Source organism: Simochromis diagramma, unplaced genomic scaffold, assembly GCF_900408965.1.
Source record: "Simochromis diagramma unplaced genomic scaffold, fSimDia1.1 OVJJ01000669.1, whole genome shotgun sequence".
Taxonomy (NCBI): Eukaryota; Metazoa; Chordata; class Actinopteri; order Cichliformes; family Cichlidae; genus Simochromis; species Simochromis diagramma.
This window is the reverse complement of record NW_024387458.1, coordinates 3,884,217-3,896,444: the sequence shown is the minus strand read 5'-3', so window position 1 is coordinate 3,896,444 and position 12,228 is coordinate 3,884,217. Positions and strand designations below refer to the sequence as shown.

At 40.1% G+C, this 12,228-nt stretch overlaps 1 protein-coding gene across 2 annotated transcripts; it reads left to right on the top strand.

Annotated features, from left to right (window-relative positions):
• Positions 1-284: 284 nt before the first annotated feature.
• tubgcp2 (tubulin, gamma complex associated protein 2) lies at positions 285-11,678 on the top strand. Of its 2 annotated transcripts, none has more exons than XM_040014292.1 (18): positions 285-415; positions 779-939; positions 1,856-1,984; positions 2,227-2,403; positions 3,434-3,593; positions 3,686-3,893; positions 4,719-4,918; positions 5,640-5,829; positions 5,907-6,052; positions 6,131-6,311; positions 7,586-7,766; positions 7,849-8,021; positions 8,262-8,390; positions 8,479-8,599; positions 8,702-8,845; positions 9,539-9,655; positions 9,811-9,974; positions 11,312-11,678. In XM_040014292.1, exons 2-18 carry the CDS (start codon positions 790-792, stop codon positions 11,385-11,387), a joined length of 2,646 nt encoding a protein of 881 aa, XP_039870226.1. In that variant the 5' UTR covers positions 285-415; positions 779-789; the 3' UTR covers positions 11,388-11,678. The 2 variants fall into 2 exon arrangements, with proteins under 2 accessions (XP_039870226.1, XP_039870225.1); XM_040014291.1 differs by having other exon boundaries at positions 295-415; positions 776-939.
• Positions 11,679-12,228: the final 550 nt, after the last annotated feature.

The window sequence follows — 12,228 nt, the reverse complement described above, 5'->3', positions numbered from 1 at the left end:
GTGAGATTTTGAAACTTCTGCATTATCAGTGTGATTTTTTTTCCTTCCTGACAAACATGAAGGAAGTAATGTTTGAAGAAGTAATGTTTGTTAACTCCTCCCAGAGACATCCATCTCGCACAATACATTTCATAAGCAATACTTTGCACAAAAGAGCCAAAATGTTACAATTTTTAACTAATATATGTGAAATTATATTTAATTTATTCTTTTATTTGTCAGAATATTCAATATACACTCCGGTTTAAATAAATAAATGCATAATTTTCTGGCTATTTTTGTATGGTCAGGCGTCACTGACCTGTAGGGGTCAGTGTGGCGCCGTCACTGCGCTGTTGGAGAAGAAGAAGAATTTGATAGTAGTGGGCGCGTTTGCTATCTGCCCCGGTGAACGCTGCAGAAAGGCGAGTGCCAGGTAGAGTGATGACTTCAGACTCTAGTTAAACCTGTAACGGGGCTTCATGTTACTGAGTTACGTTATTGTTTGCTTTTATGGCATTTCATGTTTCATTTGGCTCAGAGAGCTACTAGATAGCATCCCCCTCTGTAGCAGGCTAACTAGCCAGCTAGCGTAAACAACTGTTAGCTCTGCATCACCACTGAAAGACAGGATGTCATAAACATACAGCCGTTAAACCCTCAACTAAGCTTCAGCTGATATTTGTCAGTGTGAGCCGGCAGCTCTGATGTTCATATCCATTGTGACCGCCTGAGCTAAATTCTTTCTCTTTCTTTCTGCCCTCTCCTACAAAATAAAACCTCTTTTTCGTTATAGCAGCTGCTGGAGCCATGAGCGAGTTCAGGATCCACCACGACGTGAACGAACTGCTCAGCCTCCTTCATGTGCGAGGCGGCGACGGAGCAGAGGGCTACATAGACCTGCTCCAGAAACACAGGACCCCCTATGTCACCACCACAGTGTCCGCGCACAGTGCCAAGGTGGGCTATACTGTACTGCACTGTGTTTAACTGCAGTGCTTTTCATGGCTCATCAGTTGATAATTTAGTTTTTAATTTGCATCTGTCCTCTTATCAGACACGCAGTCAGACTGTGTTTTTCTGCACTTGGCACCATAGTAATGTTTGTTAACTCCTCCCAGAGACATTCCTCTCGCAATTAACTTTAGCAAAATTTCCAAATGCATCATTATGACCAGTAGTCCTTCCAGATTTCACATGTACTAATGAGTACAGGGAGTTTGGTGAGGAGGCAGAAGGAGTACTTTAAGATTCTTATGAATGAAGAAAATGAGGAGAGAGAATGATGGGATAGATGGGGGACAGGTAGGAAATCAGGAAGTGCAGAGGATTAGTAAGGAGTAAGTGAAGGCGACAATGGATGGATCAAGAGTGAAAAGGCTCTTGGTTCAGATGACATACCTGACATCCCAATGACAGAGTATTGAAGTTAATCTTGTAGCGTGAAAGGATGCCTGGGGAATGGAACGTATGGCTTCATACCAAGAAAGAGCAGTACAGATGGGATGCTTGTTTTGAGAATGTTGATGGAGAAGTATAGAGAAGTTCAGAAAGAACTGAACTGCGTGTTTTTGTAGATCTAGAGACAGTATATGATAAGGTACTAAGAGAGAATTTGTGGTAATGCATGAGGAAGTCAGGATTGGTTGGCTAATAATGTATCGCTACAGGACAGCGAAATCCGATATTTTGCTTACCAACAATTTTTTCTCTGAAGATCAACCTGCTCTGGATGTCAGAGCTGTTGACTTCAGAGCATGTTGCTCCTTTTTCTGAGCAAAGGAATCCTGACATTCCTTCCACTTCCCAAACTGGTTTACCCGTTTGTTTTTTTTGGCAGCAATAAACATCATATTGCATGTTGTGTCACTTTCAGGTCAAGTTAGCAGAGTTTTCTAAAACCCCGGAGGATTTCTTGAGGAAATATGAGGAGCTTAAGTCCAAAAATGTTCGGAACCTCGACCCTTTGGTGTATCTGCTCTCCAAACTCTGTGAGGACAAAGAGGTAATGCCTCATTTACATGCTGCTTTTCATCCGGTTCTTTTTGTCATTGAGTCCAAATATTTCTATACTTCCTGATCTAAAATCACAATTATTTCCTTATTATTAATGTTGAAAAGTAGTTTAAAAAATGTAATCTACTCTATGAAGTAAGAAACTTGCTGATTTATGTCCCTCCATCAGAGAGTTGGTTGATAAAATGCTTGAATCTAATTTTGCATCCCTGCCTTGATATTTTTTTGCAGACCCTCCAGTTTCTGCAGCAGAATGCTAAAGAGAGGTCGGAGTCTTCAGCAAACACCACCTCAACCACAACAACCAGTTACTCTCTGCCTCAAACCAGCACCAAGATGTCCATGCAGGAGCTGGACGAGCTGCGTAAGAAGCTTGGCAATGTAACAGCGAGCTCCAACGCTCCTCTGGTGAGCATCTCTAACCTTCAGATCATGTTACTGGTCTGAAGGTTAGATTAGCCTGTGAAACTCTACAGGACAGCTTGGAGCTAAAATAGGTTCAGCTAGAAACTTAATCAAGATAGGATGTATTTATTGGTTTATTTTATATGTGGAAACAGGTTCAGACAATTTTTGTTCTTTTGGCTCTGTGTGATGTCAAAGAGAGCACAAAGTTCCAACCACCTGCTTGTCAAATAATTTATGAGGGGCAATCACTCAAGAGGAAGGTGGGTGTGAAGATGGAGGAGCTAAAACAGTTTGGTTCAAACTGTTAATGAGCTGTGAAGCTGCACAAAGGCCCAGTATAAGATAAAGAAGGCTTATTTTGGACTGTGAGTCATACAAAGCTACTCTCTGGAGTCCTACAATGAAGATGAGTTGGAGGTTCACAGAGATGGTCCTTTTTAAGTTTCAGAATTTTTGTTCATAGAACTATTCAGGTTTCTTCTTCTTAAAGTAGATCAGATCAGAGATGGCGAATCTCTGGTTAATAAGGGAGATAAAGAGGTTAAAAGAAGCTCTCATTCACGTTAGATTCGCAGTGTACTTCACATAGGAGTGATTAGACATGCACAAGATTTGTTTTTGGCCACTTGGGCTCAGCAGAAAGAACCTAACATCACAGCTAACTAACCTGAATTTGCCTCATTGCATGTACTTTATTTGTAATGAAAAACTTCATTTCAGGCTTGGTGTGAATCCACCATAAGGATGTGACAGGGAACAAAAACTAAACAGTGAACAAACATCATGAAGCTGTAGATCAGGTATAATAATAACATGTTATCATATAAAGGTTACCTGCAGTATGTCACTGTTTACAGAAACATCTGCTGGCATTTTTTTGTGAATAAAAAGCTGCCTTGATCAATAGTTTAATCTGAAGGTTAGAAGGGCCAGTCTATTGCTATTGATAAAAATTACATTAAATTTCACTCAGTTTACCATCTGCTGCTTTTAAATCCTGAGTTTCTTTGTTTTTGGAATTCGCCTGCAGCCGGCTGAAGTCACACGGAAGATGCTGAGGGACAAACACAACAAGAAGAACCCCACCCAGCCCAACCCCGTCTTCCCCAATTGGGTGTATGATCGTCCAGCTCTCATCGGAGACTTCATCACCAGCCCCACCCCTCAAGGAGAACCAGCTGTTCCTGTTGGTAAGTTGGTAAATTTACACATTCACCTGTGCAGCATGGAGTCTGAATATAGTCCCCCTGTGCGTATTGATGTGGTTACTGTCCGTGGTCAGGTACGCTGCCTCTGGGGACGCAGGAACAAGCTCTGGTGGAGGATCTGCTGTTTGTGCTGATTGGAGTCGACGGGCGAGACATCACCGCTCAGCCGGTGCTGGGGCGGCAGAACCGCTCCTTCATCGTTGATCCAACACTGGACATGTCTGTCAAAGAGCTGGTCAACAGAATATTACCAGTGGCTTCGTACTACTCGACTATAACACGGTAAGAGCGTAGACTGTGCCCGGTATGAGCTACTGCTAACAGGCTTAAGTTCACAAATGCACATAATCACTAATGAGTTTTCCAGATGAACTACTGGGACCCTCAAGGTTGATGCAACGCAAAAGAAAAACCCAACAGCATCTCTTGTAACTAAAATGTTTATTTCACATCAGCTTTGAGTTTTTAGAATAACCTTGAATGGAAGCTTCAGTTACGTGACTGCAGTTAACAAAGCTGAGTGACTCAGCTGGCACTCAAAAAATCCACAGCCCTGAAGCTTTATTAAACTATAAATGGATATACAAAGAAAAGAGAAGAAAATCATACTGTAAAGTTTTTAGGTTATTACATGAGGAAATTTGCTTTAGAGATCAAACAGTTTTTGTAGCTGTAAAGTTGGGAATTTTAACATTAAAGTCTTTTTTCAGCCCTCCAGATTTCTGCATGGGTAAAAGAGGCAAATGTCTTAAAATGTGCTGCAGGCACAGGATAATGCAGATTTTTTTTGCATTATCTTTGAAAGGTTTATTTATATATATATTATTTAGACATCTGATCCTATGTATGATTTATATGTGCGCCTTAAACACAAAGTATATATTTTAATTGTTTATCTATTGAAACCTTTTATCTATTTTCTGTTGCTCTTTCGCATTAAATTCATATTTAATGATCGATATCAATGGGAGTCTCAGTGATTTAGAGCTTGAAAAAAGTGACATAAATATCAAATAATTCAGAACCATATGATCTTTGCTTAAAGGGTCTAAAAGAGATTATATGTTATAAGATTATTAAAGGTGACGTGTTGCATTTGCCCTCCAGGTTCATTGAGGAGAAGTCATCCTTCGAGTACGGCCAGGTGAACCACGCCCTGACAGCGGCGATGAGGACGCTGATGAAGGAATATCTCATCCTGGTCACTCAGCTGGAGCATCTCCAGCGGCAGGGCCTGCTGTCCCTGCAGAAGCTCTGGTTCTACATCCAGCCCACCATGCGCACCATGGAGATACTGTCATCAATCGGTAAGAAACTGAAGATAACACATGGTCGTTGTTTGCAGCCATGATGAATTAAAAGTTGGCAAAGAAACATGGAAAGAAGGATGAGTTAGGGGCGCAGTGATCAGGAGTTGCTGGAGTTCTGGCACCATCCTGGTGCAAAAGGAGGACAAAATGCAAACCAGAGGGTGGAGAAAGTCTCTTGAGAATAGAGTGCTACTTCTCCTTTGCCAGAGTGGACTTGATTTAGATTTCTAACTTAAAGTTGTTTATCTCTGCTTCTGCATACCAGCACAGTTTATTGAATTACAAGCCCTAAAATTTCATCTTTTTCTAAACTGTCTTCAGATGTTGTTTAAAATAAGCTTAAAATATTTAAACATATGTTTAACAAAGCAAATATTAAGAAAAAATGTTGCTCTGTTGTAGAGATATAGAGCTGAATTTGCAGATTAGTGGTGAGGAGGAGTTCTGAATGTTTTCACTTTATAAACGTTAGTTTGTGGGTCACAGATCGTAGAAGACCTGCAGTCTAAGCTTCTTTAAATGAGCACCAGAGAGTTAATTTGACTGGAAGGTGATCTGACCCACTTTAGAAGAGAACATGGCACATCAAACTGGGTCTAGATTAACCAACGCTGAACACAAACAACACTGAACACTTTGAAAATGCCTGATTAGTGTGGAATCTCACCTATTATAAAACAGATATTTAGTTAAATTATGCTTTCTGTTGTGTTCACAGCGTCTTCCGTGGACAAAGGAGAGTGTATGGGAGGGTCCACGTTGAGCCTTCTCCATGACAGAACCTTCAATTACACCGGTGACAGCCAGGCTCAGGAGCTCTGTCTGTACCTCACCAAAGCAGCCAGCGTCCCATACTTTGAGATCCTGGAGAAGTGGATCTACAGGGGCATCATCAAGGATCCGTACAGGTTCAGCGGCTCCCAGAGTTTCAACTCTGAAAAATGTGTGTTGTAAAATGTAAAGCTCATATTTTGTGACTCCACAGTGAGTTCATGGTGGAGGAGCACGAGCTGCAAAAGGAGAAGATTCAGGAAGACTACAATGACAAGTACTGGGATCAGAGATACACCATTGTGCAGCATCGGATTCCCTCCTTTCTACAGAAGATGGCAGACAAAATACTAAGCACAGGTAAAAATAGAACATTTAAGACTTGTTGAACATAAAATGGGAATCCTTTAGGCGATGTTGAGACGTGCTATCGTGCAGGGAAATATCTCAATGTGGTGCGGGAGTGCGGCCGGGACGTGACGTGTCCTGATGCTAAGGAGGTGCTGTACACCCTGAAGGAGAGGGCCTATGTGGAGCAGATAGAGAAAGCCTACAATTACGCCAGCAAAGTGCTTCTGGACTTCCTCATGGAAGAGAAGGAGCTGGTCTCACGTCTGAGGTGAGTATTTAATGGTTATTGGATATTTTGTGGTGAGAAGATAGGATGAGATGCTGTGTGACCAGTTTGTTCTGTTATATTTGACACACACACACACACACACACACACACACACACACACACACACACACACACACACACACACACACACACACACACACACACCTCTAAATTATTGTCAAGATTAAAACTGTAAATTTTGAAGTCAGCGTCTAGTGTTAGGGCTGGGCTATTTCTGTAGCTTCCAGTGATTATGAAAACAAGATAACTGGGATGAGGCGGTTACTGTTTGCATCCATTTTTGTTTCAAATCGCTTGTTTTGTCTCGTTATAATAACTCAAATATACCTTTTGCCTTCGCCGTGGTGCATTTTCAGCCCAGATTTAGTCACAGTTTAGTTCAGCTTATGCTAAGATGACTAAAACTGATACTTTGGTCAAAAAAGATCCCTCTAGAAAACACAAGTCTTAAACAGAGGTTCTGCTGGGTCTCTATTGTACTTTGTGTGGTTACTGCAAAGGTTTCTATAGATGCTCAAGTTTTAATGACTTAAAATACAAGTGGTTAGATTTGATCTTAATCTAAATGTGAATAAATTTTCGACTCATTCCTGCTTGCTGCTGATATCACTGCTAGAGCAGATGACTATTATATGCTGCTACTGTCTTTTATTCAATTGCACAATACTACGTCAATTTTTCACTTGTTTTTCACTTTCACTAGTTACTTCATTAGAGTTATTTGATATTATATTCTGCACTATCCTACTGTATATTACTGTATACTACTATTCTTATTGTATATGTTGTATATCTTATAACTCTGTTCCTCTGTTTCTTATCTCATCTTTTTATACTGTATATGATTTCAGTAATTTTTACAAATGTACGAGATTTAAGTGTAAACAATTTAAATCTGTCACATTTGTAAAAATGTAAACAAGCAGTTAAGACGGCTTTAATTTAAACCTGCTCTGTAAAACCAACCAGCAGGTGAAAAGTTCACTTTTCTTTATGTTTAAGCTTGTTAAACAGTCTGATGAAGGATTTCTTCCTTCATCATTCATGCGTTTTCTTTACTTGTGGTACCAAGACAAAATTACCATAGTGACATTAACGTTAGTCTGTTTGCTTTTGATGTGAAGTCAAAGCCAGTCGAACTTCCTGATGCACTTTTGTTTTGTGTTTTTTTTTATTTTATGTTATGTTTAAGCCTATGATTATTTTATGAAGTGGTTTGACCATTTTCAAATGTCTGTTCTCTCTTGTGTCAGATCAATCAAGCACTACTTCCTGATGGACAAAGGAGATTTCTTTGTGCACTTCATGGACCTGACGGAGGAGGAGATGAAGAAGCCGGTGGACGACATCGTTCCTCCCAGACTGGAGGCTCTCCTGGAGCTGGCTCTGAGGATGAGCACGGCCAACACGGACCCTTTCAAGGATGACCTGAAGGTGGGGGAAGGCGTGTCTGTTTGGTTTGGATTGTAAAATGTGAACAATTAGCTGGTCTGACCTTCCTCGCCTGTCTCCACAGATCGACTTAATGCCTCACGATGTCATCACTCAGCTGCTGCGAGTGCTGGCCATCGAGACCAAACAAGAGAAGGCCATCATCAACGCCGATCCGCCAGACGTGGCCCTCAGCGGGCTGGAGGCCTTCTCCTTCGACTACATCGTCAAATGGCCGCTCTCGCTCATCATCAACAGGTTCAGAGCTCCAGTGGATCTTACTCTAGATAAATACATCTGAAGATATTTATTAATCTGTGAATTGTGACTAAAAATAAAAAATACAAGTTGTAAAATAAACAAAAAAATGAGACGGTTAAAACAAAAAAGACAACAAAATATTGGTTTTAGTTTGACTGAATTAAATTTGTAAAAAGTGGGAAATCACAAAACCAACCTGTTTATTTAGAAGCGCTAATGTTTGCATTATTTATCCAGGAAAGCACTGACCAGGTACCAGATGTTGTTCAGACACATGTTTTACTGCAAACATGTTGAGCGGCTGCTGTGCAACGTTTGGATCAGCAACAAAGACTTCAGGCAGTACTCCTTACACTCTGCCAAATGGTGAGCCGCCACGAATCTGAGGTGACTTCCTGTAAAAGTTTCAACCAGTAGAACGTTCTTACCTTTTGTTCTTACCACCTGTGTGCAGGTTCGCTGCCGCGTTCGCCCTCCGACAGCGAATGCTCAACTTTGTGCAGAACATTCAGTACTACATGATGTTTGAGGTGATGGAGCCCACCTGGCACGTCATGGAGAACAACCTGAAAATGGTGAGTGATTGAAGAAGGACCCCTGAGGAGCACTGAGAAGGAGACGTGCTGGTTTCAGGGAAAATGTGATCTTAAGTTATTTTTCTTTTCTTCTTTCTGCAGGCTTCAAACATCGATGATGTGCTTTGTCATCACACCAGCTTCCTGGACAACTGCCTAAAGGACTGCATGCTGACCAACCCCGAGCTGCTCAGGATCTTCTCCAAGCTCATGTCTGTCTGCGTCATGTTCACAAACTGCATGCAGGTATTTCCACGACTGCATAAAACCAGAGATAATGAAGTCACAGCCTCAATAATGTAGTATTTGATTACAGCACTCTTTAATTTACTTTAGTTTCATGAATCAATGTATTTAAGCTTAAACCCTGCAAAAAACTGCTGCACACACATTTTTAAATTGAAGCGCTCATAGTTTGAATTTCATTCAAAGAGCCACATGTCTGCCTTTAAGCTGTTTAGACACGGTGGATAATAAAGTCTGCAGACTTCTGTTAAAATGTGAAGTTTTTGTGTGGGTAAATGGGAGAAGAGATCACTCTTGATCTCGTCAGACTATAACAAATATTCCCACATGCTTTTTGGAGACTTGATGAAACCCAGACATGTGAAGAATATGAGATAGCTTTTTGCAAATCTAGTTTGGGCGCCTACAGCTTTTCTGTGACCATCGACTCAGAGCCTAAAAATCTGGATGCAGAATTGCACAAAAGCCTCAGCAGGCATGTTGCGTTGATAAAAATGTTGTGGTTATTGTGCAGCATTTACGGGACCTACACTGTACCCAGATTGTTGTTCATTTTCATAGTCAGATAAATGTTCATTTTTCCTTTTATTTGAACATCGTTTTACAGCTCTGCTATAACTAAGCCTCGAAAAACCTGAAAATGAAACAAACAGATGTGTTTTTGCCCTTTTTTCTCCTCCTCTGCTGATGAAGCGTTTCACACAGAGCATGAGGCTGGAGCGCCTCTCCATGGAGCAGGGGACGATGGATGAGCCCTCCGCTCAGAGCGAGCAGGCCGACGAGCCAGAGAAAAAGAGGCTGACCACGAAGGTACAAAGCATCCATCACCACAGCCTCCCCTCTGAGAAACACGTACTGGAATAGAGAGGCTGTAAACCTTACTAAATCAGGCTTTGTTCATTCATCCTCCTAAAATTTTCATTATATGATTGTTTGTCGTCCTTTCCTCTTGGCTGCTGCTTCAGTTTTTAGCCGATCACGCAGACTCCCTCCAGACCGACGCCAGCTTCGAAGCCACCATCAGCAAGTTTGACAGCAACTTCAGCATGCTGCTGCTGGACCTGCTGGACAAGCTGAGCATCTACAGCACCAACGACTGCGAGCACAGCATGATCAGCATCATTTACAGGTACGCCTGTCAGCATTACAGAGGACGTTTGTAATAGGCTTTACATTTTTTTCTTCATACCATCACACAGGCTCAAAGCAGTTGCTGTACTATTCATTTGCATGGAAATGAAGCTGAATGTCAGTTTTCTCTTTGCATTCACTAACAGTTGTTAACATTTAATAACCAGGACAGTTTTGTAGGTGGCTTTTGTTAAGATAGCATTTTTTTAGACTCCTATCTATGGGGATTAAAAAAAATATCCTGCCCATTTAAAAACAAAGGTTCTGGGTCATGTGATCACCTTAAAGGTACTTATAATAATATAAGTTTAAAAAAAATCTTGTATGAACTAAACCTAACTACAGAGTTTGAAAAGACATCTACGCTGGGTTTATGTCTGTATTGTGTCGAAGAGACATCAGCTGATGTTGCACTTTTTTTGTAATACCACTTTGCACCACAAGATGGTGCAGTGAGTCACCGTTGCCTAGCGTAGTTCTTCGGACACATACAACTATAATTTGATCTTCAGTGGGCCGGACGACTGAACCTTCTCCCTCAGTGCAGAAAAGTTTAAATGTATTTTGAAAGCATGAATCAAACAGAGCTGCTGAGCATAAAACTCAGGTTTCATCTTCCTGCAGAAAAGCTGCTGTTTTAAATCAGTCAGTAAAGGTCCTGGGGTTAACTCTCAAATATATGTGTAATATTACAGGAAGCAGCTCATTATCTGGATTTTTAACAAGAATTAAAAACTTAATTTACTGTGTTTATTTAACTTTCTATCGATTTATTTACTCTGGAAAATGCTAAAGACGGAGTAAAAACAGGATGTTAGAGCACACGCTTATTTAAAAAAAATGCAGAATATCGAAAGCTAACAGCAGCACACATCTGAAGGCTCAACAATAATTACAGAAGGTACCTTAAATTTATACTTAAGCTTTCACCACCAGGGGACAGCGTTTACAAATCATAAGATTTGCTTTCTCTGGACCTCGGCTGTAAATATGAATCTGGTTTTAAAAAAAAGTTTTTCCTCACTGCAACATCTTCTGATATAAAATCATATTACACAAAAGTTCAGCCCAACACTAGTTCAACTTCAGGTCATGTCTCTTTAACACGATACATAGGGCTTATGAACTTAAAGGCAAAATAGTTATTTCTTTGCATCTTGTTGATATCATCAGTTAAGTTTTTAAAAACAGAAATGTACCTTAAAGTACCATTTAAACACTTTTCAGTGATAACATCTGCTTTTTTGAGGAATAGCAAATTTGTTGGACTGTAATAAAATGAATTTTATTTGAAACAAAAGGTGCATCATAACATTTCCTCTGATGACTCCTCAGGCTGGACTTTAACGGCTTCTACACTGAGCGGCTGGAGAGGATGGCCATCGAGCGCAGTCAGAAGGCAGCAGCGTAGCCTGTCGTCGCTTCGTGTGAATATGCAAAAATAAAAGTTTCATCATACCTGCTCATCAGTCCAACCGCCCAGATAGTCACGATTCAAAGAGCTAAGACGTGTATGTTTGTTCATATATATACATGACATTTCTGTATGACCTGTAGAGTCATTCATGTCTGCAGTGTCATTTTAGTGCTTCAGCTCTGAAAATGTGAGTCGTCACTATTTATGGGTAACTTATTGTACCTGTAAATTTATGAAAATGTATGTTTGTATTGAACTTAATTAAAACAAAAATGTACTGAATAATTTTGGTCTCTTGACCCCTGCCTTAACTGGTTTTTATCAGCAGTGAGCAACAAAGAAACCAGTATGAACACTCCTTGATGATGTTAGCCAGAGAAACATGAGTCATACAGGAAGTGTGATAACTTCACAATAAAACCTTCTGTGGAAATTTTTGTTACAAATCTAGAATAGATTTAAAATGTCTGAATAACTCATCATTCAGGGTTTCAAAAAGTCAAAAAACTAGTGTCAAAAAAATAAAAAACAAAAAAACCAGACAATCATTTTTTTTTTTTTTCTGATTAACTTTGTGGATCAGAAAAAACACCCTTCAGATGTTTTTGAGCTAAAACCTTTCTTCAGTCAACTCAACATGTTTTCTTACTCTTGGTACGTTATTTGAACTTTTTAATATGTCATACATTAAAAGGTAAAATAAAAATAAATCAGGTGATGTTTAGATTTATGATTGTTGAAGATTTTCTAAGGTTTACTTAAAAAATTTAACCTTCTTTGCGAAAGCCAGGACCAAAACATTATATATATCTATATATAGATAGATAGATAGATA

What these genes read in the sequence shown, in the direction of transcription:
- tubgcp2 (XM_040014292.1), top strand. Translation starts at nt 790, where the DNA reads ATGAGCGAGTTCAGGATCCACCACGACGTGAACGAACTGCTCAGCCTC. An exon ending in GAGCTGGTCTCACGTCTGAG is followed by an intron (nt 6,312 to 7,585) that starts GTGAGTATTTAA and finishes CTCTTGTGTCAG; the next exon opens with ATCAATCAAGCACTACTTCC. An exon ending in AAAAGAGGCTGACCACGAAG is followed by an intron (nt 9,656 to 9,810) that starts GTACAAAGCATC and finishes CTGCTGCTTCAG; the next exon opens with TTTTTAGCCGATCACGCAGA.